General features: G+C 48.9%; 1 protein-coding gene across 1 annotated transcript; it reads left to right on the top strand.

Annotated features, from left to right (window-relative positions):
- Positions 1-1,474: 1,474 nt before the first annotated feature.
- DRAXIN (dorsal inhibitory axon guidance protein) lies at positions 1,475-18,340 on the top strand. The gene is made up of 7 exons (XM_007942633.1): positions 1,475-1,925; positions 4,981-5,171; positions 5,592-5,594; positions 6,859-6,970; positions 10,173-10,262; positions 12,727-12,816; positions 18,228-18,340. The coding sequence occupies exons 1-7, from the start codon at positions 1,475-1,477 to the stop codon at positions 18,338-18,340; spliced, it is 1,050 nt and encodes a 349-aa protein (XP_007940824.1).
- The last annotated feature ends 812 nt before the right edge of the window (positions 18,341-19,152 follow it).

Consider the following 19,152-nt stretch of genomic DNA (forward strand, 5'->3'; position numbering starts at 1 on the left):
CAATAACGGACTAATACAATATTTGTCCTTTTGTGACTGACTTATTTCAATCAGCATAATGTCCTCCAAGTTCATCCACGTCAAGGCTATAATCTTTGCGGAAGCAGACTGCCACATCTTTTTCCTGCAGAGTGGCTGGTGGGTTCGAAGTATCTTTCAATTAGCATCTGAGACTTTAGCCACTGTGAGCCACCAGGACTCCTTTCTGTAAAGATTACAGCCTTGGACACCCTATGGGGCAGTTCTGCTCTGTCCAAAAGGTTCGCCATGAGTCACAATGGACTTGATGGCAATGGGTTTTTGGTTTGATATCTTTACAGAAGCAGACTGCCATATCTTTTTCCTGCTTACCAGCTAGTCAGTTCTAACCACCAACCTTTCAGTTACCAGCCAAGCACTTAACCACCATGGCTGCTGCTGAAAGGACTAAGTGGCATAAATTCACATCAAGGACCAGTGGTGTCACTAGGGGCATGGGGGGGGGGATGTGTGTGTGGACTGCACTCCTTGACACTGTCAGAGGAGGTGACACCAAAATGACCCCTTGATCTGTGGTGGCAGCAGAAGGGCCAGCACATATGGGGAGGAACTACCAAAGCAGTGATATCACTAGAGTTGGTGTTACTCATCACCTAAGAAGTAACTCATTTCCACACTCCTCCCATCCCCATCACCCGCCAGTCAGGGTACGGGCAGGCCGTGGCACTCACCATGGTGTACAGAGGATTTCTGTAGACAATGGGAGTGGGAGGAGCTGCAGGAAGCCGGGGCAGGGTGGGGTGGGGTGGTGGTGGACATGAGTTAGGAGGTAGGAGGGCCATGTGGGCAGAGTGGGGCCAGGCCATTACCCCACAACAGGGGAATCTGCTGGCTGGCCCTATGCATGGGAAGAGTGACCCATGAGTTACCAAAATGACACCAACCCTAATGAAGCCACTGTCAATGATGTACCACAATTCCTGATGAACTGCATGTGTTCGAAACTCTTGCTCTGTCTGACTTTAGGCTTTCAGTTGTCCCTGGACCCAGAGAGGTGTTTCTGAGCCCCTCAAGGCTGGGTTCTACTTCAGGGGACTTGGCAAAGGATGGAGATGTATGCAGAGAACGAACTCTAGACTAAGCTGGAAGCTGGATGTTGCTTAAACTACTTAAGGCAGGGTTTCTCAACCTCACCACTGCTAATGTTCTGGGTCCGGTGACTCTTTGTTGGAGGGCTGTCCTGTTCATTGTAGCATATTCAGCAACATCCCTGACCCCCACCTACTAGATGCCAGTGTCATGTCACAATTTGCGAGGTCATAGTTGTGACAACCAAAAATGTCTCCAGACATTGCCATTTAAATGTCCCTTGGGGGCAAAGTCCTCCCCTATCCCTTTTGAGAAGCACTGTGCTGGAGAGGCCTGAGGGTGGGAGGAGGAGGAGGAAGGTACACAGCTGCCCTCACAGAGCTGTTCTTCTTGCAGGAAGGAGGCCATGGCCAGGCCCCCTATGCATACCGCCCCCGTGCTGCTCCTGGCCCTCCTGGTGCTCCTGGAGCTGAGCCTCGCAGGCTCCCTGGCACCTGGCACTCCCGCCCGGAACCTCCCTGAGAATCACATCAACCTTCCTCGCCCAGCGCTCTGGAAACCTCAGACTGGCCACCACCGCAGGCGGGGCCTGGGCAAGAAGGCACGGGGCCCAGGCATGCCCGGCCAGGCCCAAGATGGGGCTGTGGTCACTGCTTCCAGGCAGACCTCCAGGCTTCCTGAGGCAGGGGGCCTGCTGTCTGGACAGAGTCCTGCCGGCCTGTTGCGGGGCAAGGATCTGCTCCTGGGGCTGGCGCTGCCCTACCCTGAGAAGGAGAACCGGTCTCCAGGGTTGGAGAGGACGAAGAAACACGGCAGGGAGCACAAGAGGCGCAGGGACAGGTTGAAGCTGCACAGAGGTATCGGAAATCTGCGAGGAGGCGGGGCTTGCACAGGGGTAGGTGGGGTGAGGGTGGAAGTGTAAGGGTAGACTCAGACCCAGATGGCAAGGGGACACCAGGAACAGGAGAGGGGAGTGAAGAGAGAGATGTCAGTGGTATGAGGTCCTGGGGAGAACATCCAGAGGCCCCAAAGCTGACAGTCACTAGTCACCTAGAGAAGGAGAGGAGTCTCACTAAGGTCAGAGCATCTGGTAAAGGGAGGGGTCAGGGAGAGGCCTTCGGGCGAGTACAGGACTAGGAGAAGGGTTTGTGACGGTCCTATCAGGATATGATCTTCCTTGGTTGGGAAGTTCTACCTTGGATCTGACTTAAATCCATAGTACTAAAAGTCTTGAGTGGAGACCCTGAGTGGTACAAATGGTTAACACACTCAGCTGCTACCCTAAAGACTGGAGACTCAAGACCACCCAGAGGGCCTCGAAAGAAAGGCCTGGCAGTCTACTTCCGAAAAATCAGCCATTGAAAATCCTATGGCACACAGTTCTACTCCCACACACATGGGGTCTCTGGGAGTCAGAAGAGGCTCAATGCAACTGGTTATAAATCCTGAATAGAGATGGAACAGATCAGTCCCCTCCAGGCACACCGAAGAACTGCCTTACCCATCAAAGAAATCCCTTCATCAACTTCGAGGCAGAGTGGTGGTTAAGGGCATAGACTCTGAAGCCAGATGGCCCAGATTCAAATCCTTGCTTCACCACTTACTAGGTGTGTGGCCCTGGACAAGCCACCTTACTATGCCTCAGTTTCCCCCTCTTTAAAAATGAGAGTACTAGTCTCACGTATCGTTAGTGTGAATTCAGAGACGTGGAATGTAGGTTGCTTAGAATGGTGCCCAGCAACTGGCAGGGACAATGAGCAGTAGCTGTTACTAGTTGTTGATCTGTGCCGTCGAATCGAACCCGACTCATAGCGACCCCTCCTTAGGTTTCTGAGGCAGTATCACTACAGAAGTAGATTGCCCAACCTGTTCTAGGTAGTTGTCAGCTTTTTCTTGAAGCAGAATCAGTGCTGTCCAACCTGAAGACAGAGAACCCAAGGAACATGCCCATAATGAGGCCCCCACCCCAGCCCTTGCCACATTCCTTGATGTTTCCTCCACATTTCCTCCAACCCTGTGAGCTATCTGGCCTCCCCACTGCCCAGGTGCCCCCCGTGCCCATTCAGTCTTTGAGCAAACTTGTCCCAGCACTCCATCCAGACGGCCCCTTCCCACCGACACCTGGCACTGAGCCCAGGTAACAACCTCCACTTGCAAGCATCTTTATGTGACAAGAGCGTGTCTGGAGGCAGGCAGAGTGCCACAGACATAGAGGGGTGTGATGCAGGCCCAGCTCCCTTCTACAGCAGCTGGGCTGTGCTTCCCTGCTGGGGCTACAGAAATCCTCCAAGTGGGCAGAGCATGGTCCTCAGCTCAGACTCCGGGTTCCCTCACCCCAAGGGATTCATCTGTGTTGGGTGGGGGAGGGTTGCTGGCATCCTTGAAGACAAGCTAGAGGGCACACATGGGGCAAGACTCATCCCAGCTCAGCAGCAGCTCCTCCAGCCTCAGTGGACCAATGGGACCCCTCCCAGGAGAGTTGACATAGAGATGTGAGGCCCAGGACTAGGCTGGCTCTGCTGTTTAATAGCTGTGGAACCCTTGGGTGACAGGACCTCAGTTTCCTTGTCTGCAACACAGAACAGGATGACTGCATAGAGTGGGAGCACAACATGGAACAAAACTCAAAATCATAAAAAAGACTGGGTTTACTAGTCTGTTAGAGGCTGGTGAGACTCCCAAAACTATGGCCCCTAGTTACCCTTCAGGTCTGGAATTGAGCTCACTCCTGTGGCTACCAGCTAAACTATAGACAGGCATATAGGGTGAACATTTACATCAGATAGATAGACTCCTTAGAACGATCAGTCATGGAAGAACAGAAGGGCAGTATTTGCACAGGGAGATAGCTCAGGGGGCAGGAATGCATGGGAAAGAAGGACACAGGGAGGAGGTAACCACAGGGTGGAAGTGGGAAGAGAGCTGTTACATTGTGGGGGATTGCAGTCAATGTCATGAAAGAATGTGTATGAACTGCTGTATGGAAAATGAATTTGCTTTGTAAACTTTCACCCAAATAACAATAAAAATTAAAATTAAAAAATGAACAGGGTAAATTCAAGGGTCCCTAAGACCCCTTTCTACTCTGGAATTCATTTCTACAGGGTCAGGGGACCCCAGCTGACCTAACCAACCTTACAGCCAGACCTGGCCTGAGAAAATGAGGCAGGATGAACCTGGGGTCTCCACTCTCTCAAAGCCCCTTTGTCCCTGATCTCTAACTCTGTACAGTCCCTCCCTCATGCTCTCCCTCCTCCGTGCCCGTGTGTCTTGGAAGGTGACATTAGTGGTTAAAGGTATTGACTTTGCACTCAGACAGATCTGGCTTCAAATTCAGACTCTGTTTCTCACTAGCTACACATCCTCAGGCAAGTTGCCTAACTTCTTTGTGCTCATTATCAATGAAGCTGAAGGTAGCACCCACCTCCTAGAGATCTTACAATGGTTTGATGAAATTATGGGACTTGGCACACAGTAGGGCTCAATAAATGGACTAGGCTAAAAATTATCACCACATAGGGATCACTCACTTGTGTGTGAGAAGCTGCTGTACTCACCTCCCAGCCTTCTCAAAAGCCTCTTTCCTGTAACCTTTATCACATTGCTCCCTTACTCAAACCTCATCTCCTCCAGGAAGCCTCCCATGATTAATCCTGCCAGTTCCCATTTGTTGTTCTTACACCCCTGGCTGCATCCAGCCAACTCCAACTTGGACTTGTTGGAATGCTGCTTTACAAAGGGAATCCCTAAGCCATCTCCTAAGTAACATTTTCTCTCTGGGCTCCCCATTTCTACCTCCCCAGGATGCTGGGTAGCAGGAATGTTGACTGAACCCAGGGCTTGTTACCTGGTCCCTGCTGCCCCCTGGTTTGCTGTAGACAGAGCTCCCATGTCTCCTGCTGCTTTTCTTAGGCCGAGCCTTGGTCCGAGGTCCCAGCTCTCTGATGAAGAGGGTGGAATTCTCCGAAGACCAGGTGCAGGATGCTGTGATGGAGGAGTCTTCCACCAGCCTGGCCCCCACCATGTTCTTCCTGACCACCTTGGAGGCAGCACCTGCCACAGAAGAGTCCTTGATCCTGCCTGTCACATCTCTGCGGCCCCAGGTAAGGAGCACCAGAACAGCCTTGGAGCTGGAAGGGTCCTTGAGACCACCACATCATGCAAACCCCTCTTGGTATATCAGAGTTGAAGAGACAGTTGAGACCACTGGGCCTAAATTGAAACATGCAGTCCAGCTCCAGCCTGGGTGGGCACTCAGTCCTGAGCCAGGGCTGCTGCTACCCAGGAGAAGGTGGCCCAGGGGCCTCACTCCAGGGACAGCCAAAGAAGCCGGTGCCAGCTCAGTATGTGGGTCTCTGCATTGAAAGCAGTAGGACCCTAGGGGAAGAATTGTATATGGATAGAAAAGCACAGAGAGTAATAACTTACAAACCCAAGTTCCTACCACCCAGTGTTAGCAAGCACCAGTTAATGCTTTGACCCATCTGCTTCAGATCTTTAACAAAAGATATACGGAAAGACAGCAAGTGAGTAATTGTGGCCAAATGCTAACCTTTGGTGTTATCTGTTGTTTGTTGCTATCAAGTTGGCTCTGATTCATGGTGACCCCATGTACAGCAGAGCAAAGCATTGCCAGGTCTTGAACCATCTTTACAGTGGTTGGTGAGCTCAAGTCCATTGTTGCAGCCCCTGGGTATTTTGAGTGCCTTCTACCCTAAGGGGCTTATCTTCCAGCACAATATCACACAATATTCTGTTGTGATCTGGTGGGCTTTCATTGCATAAGTAAGTAGATGACCAGGCCTTTCTTCGTAGGCCATCTTAATCTTCAGCACCACTGAAACCTGTCCACCATGGGTGACCTACTGGTATTTGAAATGCCAACGGCATAGCCCCCAGCATCACAGCACCACACAAACCACTACAATGCCACAAACCGACAGATGGGTGGTGGATTGGTGAATCTAGTGAAGGGTTTACAAGAGTTCATTGCACTATTCTTATACCTTTTCTGTGGCTTTAAATTTGTTTTCAAATAAAATAATATAAAATGATTAATAAAAAAAAATAATAGAAGTAATACAACTCTTTCTTTTAGCAACAGATCTTTTTTTACCTTCTTGGGTCTTGCACCCCTTTGAGAGGCTGATAACAGCAGTCGACTGTCTTCCCAGGAAGCACGGTTCTCTGCACCTTCATAGCCCTGAAGCCCATCTGTTAGGAGCCCAGCCCTTGAAGGTGCTATTACTGCCCATGTCCTATTATGAACAGGTGGGTGTGTGTAGAACCAGCCACAGTCTGTCCAGTGCTCAGGAACCCTGAGTCCTCTGGCTGGAACTGTACATACAACTGAATCCTGACTGTGGCCTCCATGATGCCAGGAGAGCTGGTAACTTCTGCTGGAGAGAGGACGGGCAGGGAAGTGAGCAGCTGGGTTCCGTTCAAGTCCCTCCTTGTGAGTTTAGAAACCCTGAGTAGCACGATTCCTTCCCAGCCCAGAGGGTGGTCCCCGCCTCTTCCTCAGAGGGCCTGGGGAGTGATTCTCTGGGCTGCACCACTGTGTTTAGGTGGCTCAGTGGGTGGTGGCTGTGCATGAGGACACCAACCAAGTGGCTGCCGGAGCCAGTGGGAGCCTGAGACAGTCACCCAGATGTCCCTTGGGCTGGGATTTCAGGCTGCCAAGCAGAAGATGAGGTGGCTTTGAAGAGCCCCTCCTCCCCCCTCTGGCCCTCATTCCTGCTTCCAGCAGTTAGAAGGCTCTGAGTCTCATCCTTGGCACCCCTTCTGCAGGTACAGCCCAGGCCAGATGGGGAGGTGATGCCCACACTGGATATGACTTTGTTTGACTGGACAGATTATGAAGACCTAAAACCCGAGGTCTGGCCCTCTGCAAAGAAGAAAGGTATGCCTCCCTACCCTGCCACCCCTATATCTGGCTCCTTCCCACCCACCCCCAACTATCTATTGGGGTATAACCCCAGTGAGCCCAGTCTGACCTATGAATGCCCAGAATGGGGTGGGGAGGGCAGTCAAGTTCAAACTGAGTATAATTCAACACCCAAAATGGAAAATGCTAGCATGTGCTTGTTGAATCAGTTCTGACTCATAACAACCCTATGTATCCCTATGTACGACAGAATGAAACTCTGCTGGTCCTGTGCCATCCTCAGTCATTGCTGTTTGAGCCCATTGTTGCAGCCACCATGTCATTCCATGTCATTGAGAGTCTTTTTTTCGCTAACCTTCTACTTTACCAAGCATGATGTCCTTTTCAGGGACTAGTCCCTCCTGGTAGTGTGTCCAAAGTGTGTAAGACAAAGTCTCACCATCCTTGATTCTAAGGAGCTTCTGGCTGTACTTCTTCCAGGACAGATTTGTTTGTTCCTCTGGCAGTCCATGGTATATTCTATATTCTTCACCAACACCATAATTCAAATGCATCAATTCTTCAGTCTTCCTTGTTCATTGTCCAGATTTTGCAAGCATATGAAGCAATTGAAAATACCATAGCTTGGGTCAGGTGTACCTTAGCCCTCAGAGTGACATCTTTGCTTTTTAACACGGTAAAGAGGTCTTTTGCAGCACATCTGTCCAATGCAATATGTCATCTGATGTCTTGACTGCTGCTTCCATGGGCGTTAATTGTGCATCCAAGTAAAATGAAATCCTTGACAGCTTCAATCTTTTCTCCATTTATCATGATGTTGCCTATTGGCCTAGTTATAAGGATTTTTGGTTTCTTTATGTTGAAGTGTAATCCATACTGAAGGCTGTAGTAGTTGATCGTTATCAGTAAGTGCTTCAAGTCCTCTTCACTTTTAGCAAGCAAGTTGTGTTATCTGCACATCACAGGTTGTTAATGAATCTTCATTCAATCTGGATGCTACATTCTTCTTCATATAGTCCGGCTTCTTGTATTATCTGTTCATCATACAGATTGAACAAGTATGGCGAGAGGATACAACCCTAACACACAACTTTCTTGATTTTAAACTATTCAATGACCCCTTGTTCTGTTCAAATGACTCCCTATTGGTCTAGTTACAGGTTTCTCATGAGCACAATTAAGTGTTCTGAAACTCCCATTCTTCTCAATGTTATCCGTAATATTTTATGATCCACATAGTTGAATGCCTTTGCATAGTCAATAAAAGACAAGTAAACATCCTTCTGGTATTCTTTGCTTGCAGTCAAGATCCATCTGACATTTGCAGTGATATCCTTCATTCCACATCCTCTTCTGAATCCAGCTTGAATTTCTGGCAATTCCCTGTTGATATACTATTGCAACCATTTTTGAATTATCATTAGCATTATTTTACTTATGTGTGATATTAATGATATTGGTAATTTCTGCATTCCATTGGTTCACCTTTCAATGGAATGGACACAAATATAGATCTCCCAGTCAGTTGGCCAGGTAGTTAGTTGTCTTCCAAATTTCTTAACATAGACTAGTGTGTGCTTCCAGCATTTTATCCATTTGTTGAAATATCTCAATTTGCATTCCATTACTTCCTGGAGCCTTGTTTTTCATCAGTGCCTTCAGTGCAGCTTGGACTTCTTCCTTCCATACCATTGGCTCTTGATCATATGCTGCCTCCTGAAATGGTTGAATGTTGACCAGTTCTTTTTGGTGCAGTGATCAGTATTCTTTCCATTTTCTTTTGCTGCTTTTGCATTTTTCAATTTTGCCCATGTTGTTGTTGTCATGCACCGTCGAGTTGGACCCAACTCATAGTGACCCCTCCTTGGGTTTCCGAGGCAGTATCACTATGGAAGTAGATTGGCCCATCTTCCTTCCGAGGAGTGGCTGGTGGGTTTGAACCACCAGCCTTCTGGTTAGCAGTCAAGTGCCTTAGGCACTACACTACCAGAGCTCCCATTTTGCCCATAGAATTCTTCACTGTTGCAACTTGACACCTGAGTTTTTTCTTCAGTTCTTTCAGCTCCAGAAAGGTCAAGCATGTAACCTCCCTTTTGGTTTTCTAACCCCAGGTCTTTGCACATTTCATTATAATGCTTTACTTTGTTTTCTGGAGCCACCCTTTGAAATCTTCTGTTCAGCTCTTTTACTCCATTGCTTCTTCTTTCCATTTAGCTACTCTGTGTTCAAGAGCAAGTTTCATTAAAAAGGCAGAAAAGATCAAGTGCTTAGTAAATGCCAAACAGTTTCTATCTACTAGCTCATTTTATGCTAGAAAAAGAAAAAAAATCCGTTAGGTCAGTAATACTGTTGATCTCATACAGTGTCTCCTACAGAGCTTGGAGGGGCAGCCAAGTAAGCAGTCTGTCTCCCAAGTTTTGACTTGGGAGTTTAACTTCTCTGTCCTGCTGGGCCTCAGTTTCTTTCTTTCTTTCTTTCTTTCTTTTTAATTGTTTCATGACTTTGATTTCAATTCCTGTAATGTAACAGCTTTCTTCCCACTTCTTCCCTGTAGTTACCTTTTCCCTATGTCCTTCTTTCCTATGCATTCCTGCCCTCTGAGCTATCTCTCTGTGCAAATGCTGCCCTTCTGATCTCCCCTGGTTGATTGTTCTAAGGAGTGTACCTACCTGGTATAATTGTTCACCTCATAGGCCTCTCTGTTGTTTGGCTGGAAACCACAGAGTATATTCAATTCCAGGCCTGAAGGGTGACTAGGACCCATAGTCTTGGGGTTTTACTACTCTCTGTCAGACCAGTAAGACTGGTCTTTTTTATGATTTTGAATTTTGTTCCATATTTTTCTCCCACTCTATCCAAGATCACCTATTTCGATCCATTTCCAAGTGGTTGGCAGTGGTAGCTGGGCACCATCTAGTCCTAGTTTCGGGGTCATGTCAACTGAGGTTTGCATGGTCCACTAGTCCCTTGTACCAATTGTTTCCATGTGTCTTTGATTTTTTTCATTCTTCCTTTCTCTGGAGGAGAAGAGACCAATTGTTGCATCTTAGATGGCTAGTCACAAGCTTTTAAGACCCCAGTCACTACTCACCAAATTAGGATATAGGACAATGTTTTTGCATAGTATGTTGGGCCAATTGAGCTTGATATTCCCTGTGCCCATGGTCCCGAGCCCACGTGGGCCTCTGTGTCTGACAACAGATCTTCTTGTCCCCAGAGAAACACCGGGGTAAACTCTCCAGTGATGGTAATGAAACATCACCAGCTGAAGGGGAGCCATGCCACCATCACCAAGACTGCCTGCCAGGTACCTACTACACCTTGAACATAGTGTCCAAGGTGCTATGCTGGTTGCTGGCGGAAGACCTGCGAGGGGAGGGGAGTGCGCATTCCTAGACATGTGAGCAGGCCTGGGACTCCCTGACCCTTTATGGATGATAAATAGTTACAACACCGGCTACCACTTACTGTTCCCTGGGTGGTATAGACAGTTAAAGCACTCAGCTGCTGAGAGGTTAGAGGTTTGAGTCCACTTAGACGCACTTGAAAGAAAGACCTAATGATCTATTTTTTAAAAAATCCTGTCATTGAAAACCCGATGGGGCACATTTCTACTGTGACACACATGGGTCCAAGTCCATTTGACAGCAACTGGTCACGACTTTCTGAGAGTCACTGCCATATGTTACTTTGTGTAATCCTCACACGCACCCAGAAGAAGTTTCCTGTCATCTCCAGTTTTCAAGCAAGGAAACTGAGCCCCAGCGAGGCTAAATGTCTCACCAAGACTTTTAGCCACTGCCACACGCTGCCTCAATTCATAAGTCCCCTCTCAACCTCTTCCTCTGAAAATCTGGCAGGACTTGATCTGCCTTGTTCCTCACCTCTGGAGGGCTTTCAGGGGATTCTTTCAACAGTATTTTCATCCTCACTGTACAGAAGTCGTTACCACCAAGACCATCTGCAGACAAGCACCTGAGATTTTGACCCATTGATGCCTTAACCTGCTGGTCCTTGTTGAGTCCACTGGGGCCTCTGGGAAGCAAAGGCTGAGGCAGAGTTAGAAAAGCAGGATGTTCATTTAGGGGGTAGGGGAACAGCCTAAGAAAGATCAAAGGCAGAGGGAACAGGACGGGCAGGAAAACCTTCAGACTGTGGTGCAAAGTCTAGGCCAGCCCAAAAGGGGTGCACCAAAGCAAAGCCTGTTAGGGGATGCATGCGTGTACACATGGCCAGGTCCTGGAACTCATGTGTCAGTCACTGGCTGGGGCTGTGGGGAACAGCATGACCTTGGCCTGAAAGCTGAGGTGGCTCCTAACGTGATAACAGTTAGCCTCAGGGAACTGCCTAGTTACCTAGTGCCGCTCTGACAGGAATATATACCACAAATGGGATGGCTTTAACAAACAGGAATTTATTCTTACAATTTTTGGAGACTAGAAGTCCAAGGTGCCAGGCTATAAGGGCTAGGTGAAAGCCCCTTAACCTTGGGCTTCAGCCCTGCCTCTTGCTCCCGGCCCACTGAAGCTACAGGCTTTTCTTCACTCAGACAGCTGCTGGTTGCTGAGACTGACAAGCCCAAAGTTGACAAGTAAAAAGGCACAGTCCCGATGTTGCCAAACCACATGGCAGGCCATTAATTCAAGTCCATTGAAAGTCCCAAGGTCGGCAGAGCATGGCAGGCTGCCAAACAACAACACAGCTACATGCAGAGTCCAAGTGTGCCATAAGCTAGAGACCATTCCCAAAGCTGCTGCTTATATACGGGAAGCAGATGCATCTCTGAAGCAGCTATTCAGCTGCTTGTGGTAGATCCCACCATGGAGGTGATTGCCAGTCTCATCATGGGGAATAACTACTACCAGCTGCCTAGCCACTCAACCAGGCCCAGCCAAGTTGACATACAATTTTAACTGCCACACAAGTGCTCTCCTACAGGGAGGCCTGAATGCACACCTCCATGCCCCACACTCGTTCATTCCAAACTATTCTACAAACACAACAACCAAGCGGCAGTGTGGCACTGTAGAAGCCAGACTGCCTGCTCCCTGGCAGGCTGCTTCATTTCCAAATCATTATGTTCACTCGAGGAATTCCTAGCTGGTACAAACAGTTAAGTACACAACTACCAGCTGAAAGGCTGGCAGTTCACACCCACCCAGAAGTGCCTCAGAAGAGAGGCCTGGCAATCTGCATCTGAAAGGTCACAGCCTTGAAAACCCTGAGGAGCAGTTCTGCTCTGCACATGTGGGGTCTCCACAAGTCAAAATGGACTTGATGGCAATTAACAAGAAGGGTTCCCTCTGAGTGGAAAGGAAAGGCTGGAGCTTGGGCTGGCTGGGCAGTCAGCTCTGAGATCTGGCTCCAGGCTGTGCCTCGGCCTGTGTTAGACCTCATCACATGGCCTCTCTGGGCCTCATTTCCCATCTGTCCAAAGGGAACATTGCAGTCAATGGCCCCTGAGGTCCTCCCAGCTCCCAGCTGACTCCACAGCTGGTGGCTGCCAGCTGTTCCACCTGCTGTCCCACCCATCTTTACTCCTTGATGATTCATTGGTTGGCCAGCTAGGGCAGCTGGGGTCTCTGACCCGGGGGCCTCATTCATAACATCCATCTGTGGTTCCGGTTGGAGCCTTGTGGACCAGATGGCCCACCCTGCTAGGCCTGCCTTGCCACAGGGATGACAGATCTTCTGTCCTGGGGGACCATGTATGGGGTAGCAGGGAGGGGTCTGGCTTTTGTTGCTGACTGTGTGGGCTTGCTGTGTCATAGGGAGCTGCTGTGACCTGCGAGACCATCTATGCACACCCCACAACCGAGGGCTCAACAACAAATGCTTCGATGACTGCATGTGCACGGAAGGTGAGCCATCTCCCTGGGGTTTACCCAGCACCCCTGGGGGCTTCCCCGGCACCCCTGGGGGCCTCCCAGGCTCCAGAACCACAAAGCCTCTCTTGCTCCTGGAAGCTGGTTCTGCAGTGAGTGGGAGGCAGGAGCGTCTGGGGGATGAGATTTCCCGGCAGAGGGGGGACCAGGTGGCCTGCGGCGAGGGAGGGGGTGGGAGAACCCCTCGGGAGCTGAAGAAGCCAGCAAGAACAGCTTCTCTTGCTGCCTCCCCAACCTGGGAACTCATTTAGTCCCGATTCCTGGCATGGCTTCCATGGCTTGCTTTTCTCACCTCCTGAAATACAAGCTGGCATGAGCTCCCAAGATCTGAAGGCGGGAGAAGGGAGGAAAGGGAGAGTGTCTCTTTAAATAAGATCAAACCTGATAATGCTGGCATGTTCACAACCAGTTTTCTATCCCAGGGGAGGCATTCCTAGTAGGTAGAAAAGAGGGAGCACTTCCTAGCTCTGTCCTGGAGAAGGATGCACTTGGCTGCTCCGACGACGACCTCCCACCTGGAGCTGTACCTGCCCCTCAGCACACAGGGCACCAGGTGTGCTCAGTTCCTGTGTGAAGTACTTCCCTCTCATTACATTAGCTCCTGCAGTCCTCACAACCACCCCAGGAAGGGAGCTATTATGATCCCCATTTTACAAATGCGCAAACTGAGGCACAGAGAGGTTAAGTGATTTGCCCAAATGTACACAGCTAGAAAAGTTGGAGAATATTTTAAATTTTCTATTCTGCAAAAACTCAAACAATACACTGTATGGGTGTCCTGGGGCTGCCACAACAAATTACCACAAAGTGGGTGGCTTAGAAGAATAGAAATGTATCATCTCACAGTCAGGAGTCTAGCAGTCCAAACTGTGTGTCTTTTATCTCCTCCCTTTCTCAAGTTACCACCCTACTCCAAATGACCTCAAGTTAACCTAACTGATGGCATCTTCAAAGACCCTATTTCCAAATAAAGTCACTTTCACAGTACCAGGGGTTAGTTAGTATTTCAGCATATCTTTTGGGGAGACAAAATTTAATCCCTCACATACACTAAAGTAGTCAGAATAGTGTCATGAGCCCCCACATCCCATCACCCAGCTTCAAGAATTACCAACTCAGGGCCAATCTGGGTCATCCCTACCCACTTCCCCCCATTCCCATATGATTTTGAAGCAACTCATAGGAATTTACAGATATTTAATAATATGTCTCTAAAAGATAAATACTCTTTTAAAAACATAGCCACAAGACCCTTACAACACCTAAACCTAACAATATTTACCTCCTATCGTCCAATAGCCAGTTAGTGTTCACATGTCCTGTGGGGGAGAAATTGGGCTCTGTCCCTGCTTTTCACCATCCTGAGACTCAGGCCTTGTTTCTGCAGACATCTTCCTCGTTCAGAATTGTCTGCTGCACTGAAACAAAACTGAAAATCATTCAAAAGACCAGGCTTACTGGTCTCATAGAGACTGGTGAAACCCTTAGATTATGGCCCCTGGTTATCCTTTGAGCCAGGAATTGAACTCACTCCATGGCTTCCAGCCAAACAACAGACAGGCCAATGAGGTGAAAGGAAGGTTGGGCGACCTACTCCCATAGTGATACCGCCTCGGAAACCCAAGGAGGGGTTGCTATGAGTCAGGTCTGACCTGAGGGCACATAACAACAACAACAACATGAGGTGAAAAATTACATCAGGTAGGTTAACTTCCTAGAATAGTCAACCATAGGAGATCAGAAGGGTAGCATTTGCACAGGGAGAAACCTCAGGGGGCAAGAATGCATAGGAAAGAAGTGCACAGGGCAAAGGTAACCACAGGATGGAAGTGGGAAGAGAGCTGTTACATTATAGGGATTGCAATTAATGTTACAACAAAATGTGTATGAACTGTTGAAGACGATTTTGCTCTGTAAACTTTCACCCAAATCACAATTAAAAAAAAAAAAATTGTCTGCTCCAAAAGCTAGAGTTATTTAGGCCCAATCATTCATTCACCCAGTCAGCCAAGGAGCATTTATGAGCACCTACTCTGTGTCCGGGGGCAGTGGTGGTTCAGTGGTAGAAGCCCCCTCCCATGCAGAAGACCCCTCACACTCAGCCACCACCCGTCCATCAGTGGAGGCTTGTGTGCTGCTACGATGCTGAATAGGATTCAGCAGAGCTTCCAGAGGAAGACAGACTAGGAAGAAAGGCCTGGTGATCTACTTCCAAGAAATCATCCATTGACACCCCTATGGATCGCAACGGTGCAATCCCATTATGAACGAGGTTGCTATGTGTTGGGGGCCAAATCAGCGGCAGCTAACGTCAACAACACTATGTGCCAGGCGCCATTCTGGACCTTGGGATTCAGCGTTGAGAAAATCCAACATGTTCTGCACCCATGCATTCCATTCCAACGACAGAAGCGGACAATAAGCAAATAAGTAGATATCTTTAGAAAGTGATAAGGACTATAAAGAAAATAACACAGGATGATATGATTAGGGAGTCCCTGCAGTTATCAGAAAGGATGGACAGGGGCAGACAGGGGAGCTGAGTGTCTGAAGATCAGGAAGGAAAAATGTTCCCGGCAGGAGGCAGAGCAAGGGCAAGGACTTTGAGCAAGAACAAGCCTGACTAGGATTGGAATGTAGTGACCAGCGAGGAAGGTGATATGAGGGGAGGTGGGAGAAGCTGGCCAGAAGAATCGTTTAGGTTTGTTTGGATTCCAATTTGTAACTGGAAGTCGACAGCAGGGTTTTTGTTTTTGTTTATTTTTTTAATTGTGATTGGGGTGAAAGTTTACAGAGCAAATTCACTTTCCATACATCAGTTCACATACACTTTGTCTCATGACATTGACTGAATTTCCCACAATGCAACAGCTCCCCTCCTACATCCTCCCCATAATTACCTCTTCCCTGTGTCCTTCCCTCCCATGCACTCCTGGCCCCTGAGCTATGTCCCTGTGCATACACAGCCCTTCTATTCTCCCATGATTGTTCTCTCCAAGGAGTGTATCTACCTAGTGTAAATGTTCACCTCATATGCCTGTCTTTTGTTTGGCAGGAAGCCACAGGTGTGGGTTCAATTCTAGACCTGAAGGGCAGCTAGGGACCATAGTCTCAGTGGTTCGATCAGGTGACGGCAGGTTTTAAGCAGGGACCTTTCATGGTCTGATTCATGAGTTAAAAAGCGCACTTTGGCTGCACGATGTTGGGAGTCAGGAGTGGAGGCAGAGAGAACCAGCAGAAAGTTGAGAGAGAGTGGAGGTGATGATGCTAGGAAGCTGGCTTCTGGAAAACACGCAGCAATGTCTCCAGCTGCCTGTGTGCCTGGTTATGGCCCCGTTTCACAGAAGAGGAAACAGGTACAGAGCGGGCTGGAGGGGACTGAGTCCCGGGAGTCCAGTGCTGTGCTGAGGCCAGTCTACTGTCCCTGGACCCCAGGTCCAGCCCAGCTCAACTGGGGAATGTGGCCATACAGAATATGCCTGCTGGTGCCCAGCTGGGCACTCAGTGGGTGGCCCCTGGGCCTGGGCCTCAGGGAAGGGAGGAGGGAGGGAGTATACGCTGCTTTTCGTAGTCACCCAGAGCACCATCTGCTCGTTGCCTCTGTTCCCTCTCTTGCTAGTCAATCCCATCAAAACTCTTGCTTCCTCCCTGGAGACTCAGACTCCAGAAAAGAATAAGAATGGAAGTTACTACTCAGGCCCCTCATTGAAGATGATCCAGGAAGGGGAGTGGGGCACCAAGATGCCACATCAGAGGGATCTGGGGACCAGGGGTCCTCAGGATGCCTGAGAAATCCCAACATGTTGAATACAGCAGGGCCCAGGGCTAGAGACCAGTAGTCATGGCCAGCCTGGTTCCCGGAGGCCTTCTGTGCCTGCCAACCACCCCTGCTCATCTCTTGTCCCTCTCCCAAGTGTCCCTTGTGTGGTCAGAGGTCCAAAAGCTCAGTGGTCCAGGTTCAAATGCCAGACACTTAAGCACAGACTTCACAGCAATTCCTTACTCTTTTGATAGTAGCATAAGTGGATCTTAACATAGAGATGTCCCCTTTCCTTGTGGCCACCTCTAACCTGGAAGCTAGGGTTGCTCAGGCCACACTGACATCTCTTTCCACTTCCATCTGGAGGATGTAACCAGATGTGGTTGTAAGTGAAAAATAACTACCCACATGACTATGGCCATAATGTTGTTGGGTGCCATCAAGTTCCCATGTGACAATAGTAGAACTGCCCCATTGGATGTTCTTAGCTATAACCTTTATGGAAGTAGATCATTAGATCTTTCTCCCACAGAGCTGCTGGATGTGTTCAAACCACCAACCTTTGGGTTAGCAGCTGAATGCTTAACTGTTTTACCTGTACCACCACCAGGGCTCATTATGGCCATAATAGAGTGAGCCAAAGCCACAAGCCCTCCCACTAGTGACTGCACTTAGTTTAATTAGGGCAGTCAAGGATGTCTTTTAGAGACCTGAAGGCTGTGAAGGAGCTGATCACATAAAGAACTTGGGAGAGAATTCTGATGGAGGGCATGGCAACTGCAAAGGCCCTGAGGCAGGATATGGCTAGATAAAAGACAAAACAAAACCCACTGCCAAAAAGTAAATTCCAACTCACAGAGACCTCTTACAGATATATGAGTAACAGCAAAAAGACTGGGAGTGGATGGAGTTAGAGATAGGAGGAACATGGGGGTGGTGGTGAGATCTGACAGGAAGCAGGGTCCAGGTCCCTAAGGGTCTTGTAGGCAAGGTACGAAGTTTGGGTTTTATTTCAACTGCAAAGGAAAGCCATGGAGGGCAGAATCTGATTAACTTAAAAACTGTAAAATACACAAAACATGAACTTTACCATTTTAACCATTTTAAAGTGTATGATTCAGTGGCATTTAGTACGTTCACAATGTTGTGCAGCCATCACCTCTATATAGTTCCAGAATATTTTCATCACCCCAAAAGGAAATCCCCTAGCCAGGACCAGTCACTCCCATTACTCCTACAACTCCTGGCTACCACTCACTATTTGCTCTCTGTCTCTATAACGAAACAAAACAAAAAACTCGTAGTGAGCTCTCCTTGGATTTCCGAGGAGGTATCTCTACGGAGGTAGATTGCCCAACCGTCTTTCCCAAGAGTGGCTGGTGGGTTTGAACTGCCAGCCTTCTGGTTAGCAGTCAAATCCCTTAGGCACAGCGCTATGAGAGTTCCCATGGCTTTGCCTAATCTGGATATTTCATATAACTGGAATCTGATTCACGTTGTAAATCTCATTCAGGCCACGGTGCAGAGGGTGGGCTGCAGGGAAGAACAGCGCACCGGGTGTGAGAGAAGACGTGGGTGGCACACTGATGGCCAGTCTACCTCTGACTCCCTTGCTCCCCTCACTCAGGGCTGCGCTGTTATGCCAAATTCCACCGGAACCGGAGGGTCACGCGGAGGAAGGGACGCTGCGTAGAGCCGGAGACAGCCAACGGCGACCAGGGATCCTTCATCAATGTCTAGAGGCCGGTGGGAGACGTCTCCCCACCAGCCTGGGGACTGGGCCCAGGAGGTTTGGAGCACTGGGCAATTTGTTTATAACTAGAAGTGGGAGGTCAAATGGGGACCAGATAACTGAGGCTGCAGGCTCAAGCCCAGGACATTCGACCCCAGAAGGTGAGCGCTTTGTGTGGTGGACTATGGGCAACAAGCGCCCCCTGCCCGGAAGGCGAACAGCAGCAGCATACCTGCACCCACCACCCGACTTCCCTGGGACTCACTAGCGCCTGCGCGCTCCTGGTGGGCAGGTTCTTCGCCATGGAAATGTCTAGAGTGCCCTCTACTGTCCGACCTCAGCACTACAACACCCTTAAGTGAAAAATTAATAGATTTTTAGAGAATGGAGAAGAAATTTAAACTCCATAAGAGAAAGGGCTGGCCTAGAGACCCTTGGCAGGGAACTCAAGACCAGGAGATTAATATGGAACACTCCTATGTACCAGGCACCGTGCTAAGCACGTGGCATATATCATCTCATTTAATTATCACATTTTAAAGTAGGCATTATCACCATTTTGTCGGTGAGGAATATGACCTGTCCAGGGTCCCAGGTCAATGAGCCCCAAAACTTCAGATGCATAGCAACTACCTGAGAATCTAGTTAAAATGGAGAATCTGACTCAATTAACTCTGCATTTCTAATAAGCTCCCAGGGGACGCTCATCCTGCTGCTTCAGAGTCCTAGCCAAGTTCTAGACAGTAAATGGTGGAGCCGGGCTCTGAACCTGGGCCAAGACTGTCACTTTCCAAGGCCCGTGATCTTGCCCCTCCACATT

Source organism: Orycteropus afer, unplaced genomic scaffold (assembly GCF_000298275.1).
Source record: "Orycteropus afer afer isolate SDZICR_OR568_19922 unplaced genomic scaffold, OryAfe1.0 scaffold00094, whole genome shotgun sequence".
NCBI lineage: Eukaryota > Metazoa > Chordata > Mammalia > Tubulidentata > Orycteropodidae > Orycteropus > Orycteropus afer.

Bases quoted from the DNA above. Each gene is read 5' to 3' on its own strand.
- DRAXIN (XM_007942633.1), top strand. From the start codon at position 1,475: ATGGCCAGGCCCCCTATGCATACCGCCCCCGTGCTGCTCCTGGCCCTC. The intron at 6,971-10,172 runs GTATGCCTCCCT...TCTTGTCCCCAG, and splicing joins GCCCTCTGCAAAGAAGAAAG to AGAAACACCGGGGTAAACTC. The intron at 10,263-12,726 runs GTACCTACTACA...GCTGTGTCATAG, and splicing joins TCACCAAGACTGCCTGCCAG to GGAGCTGCTGTGACCTGCGA.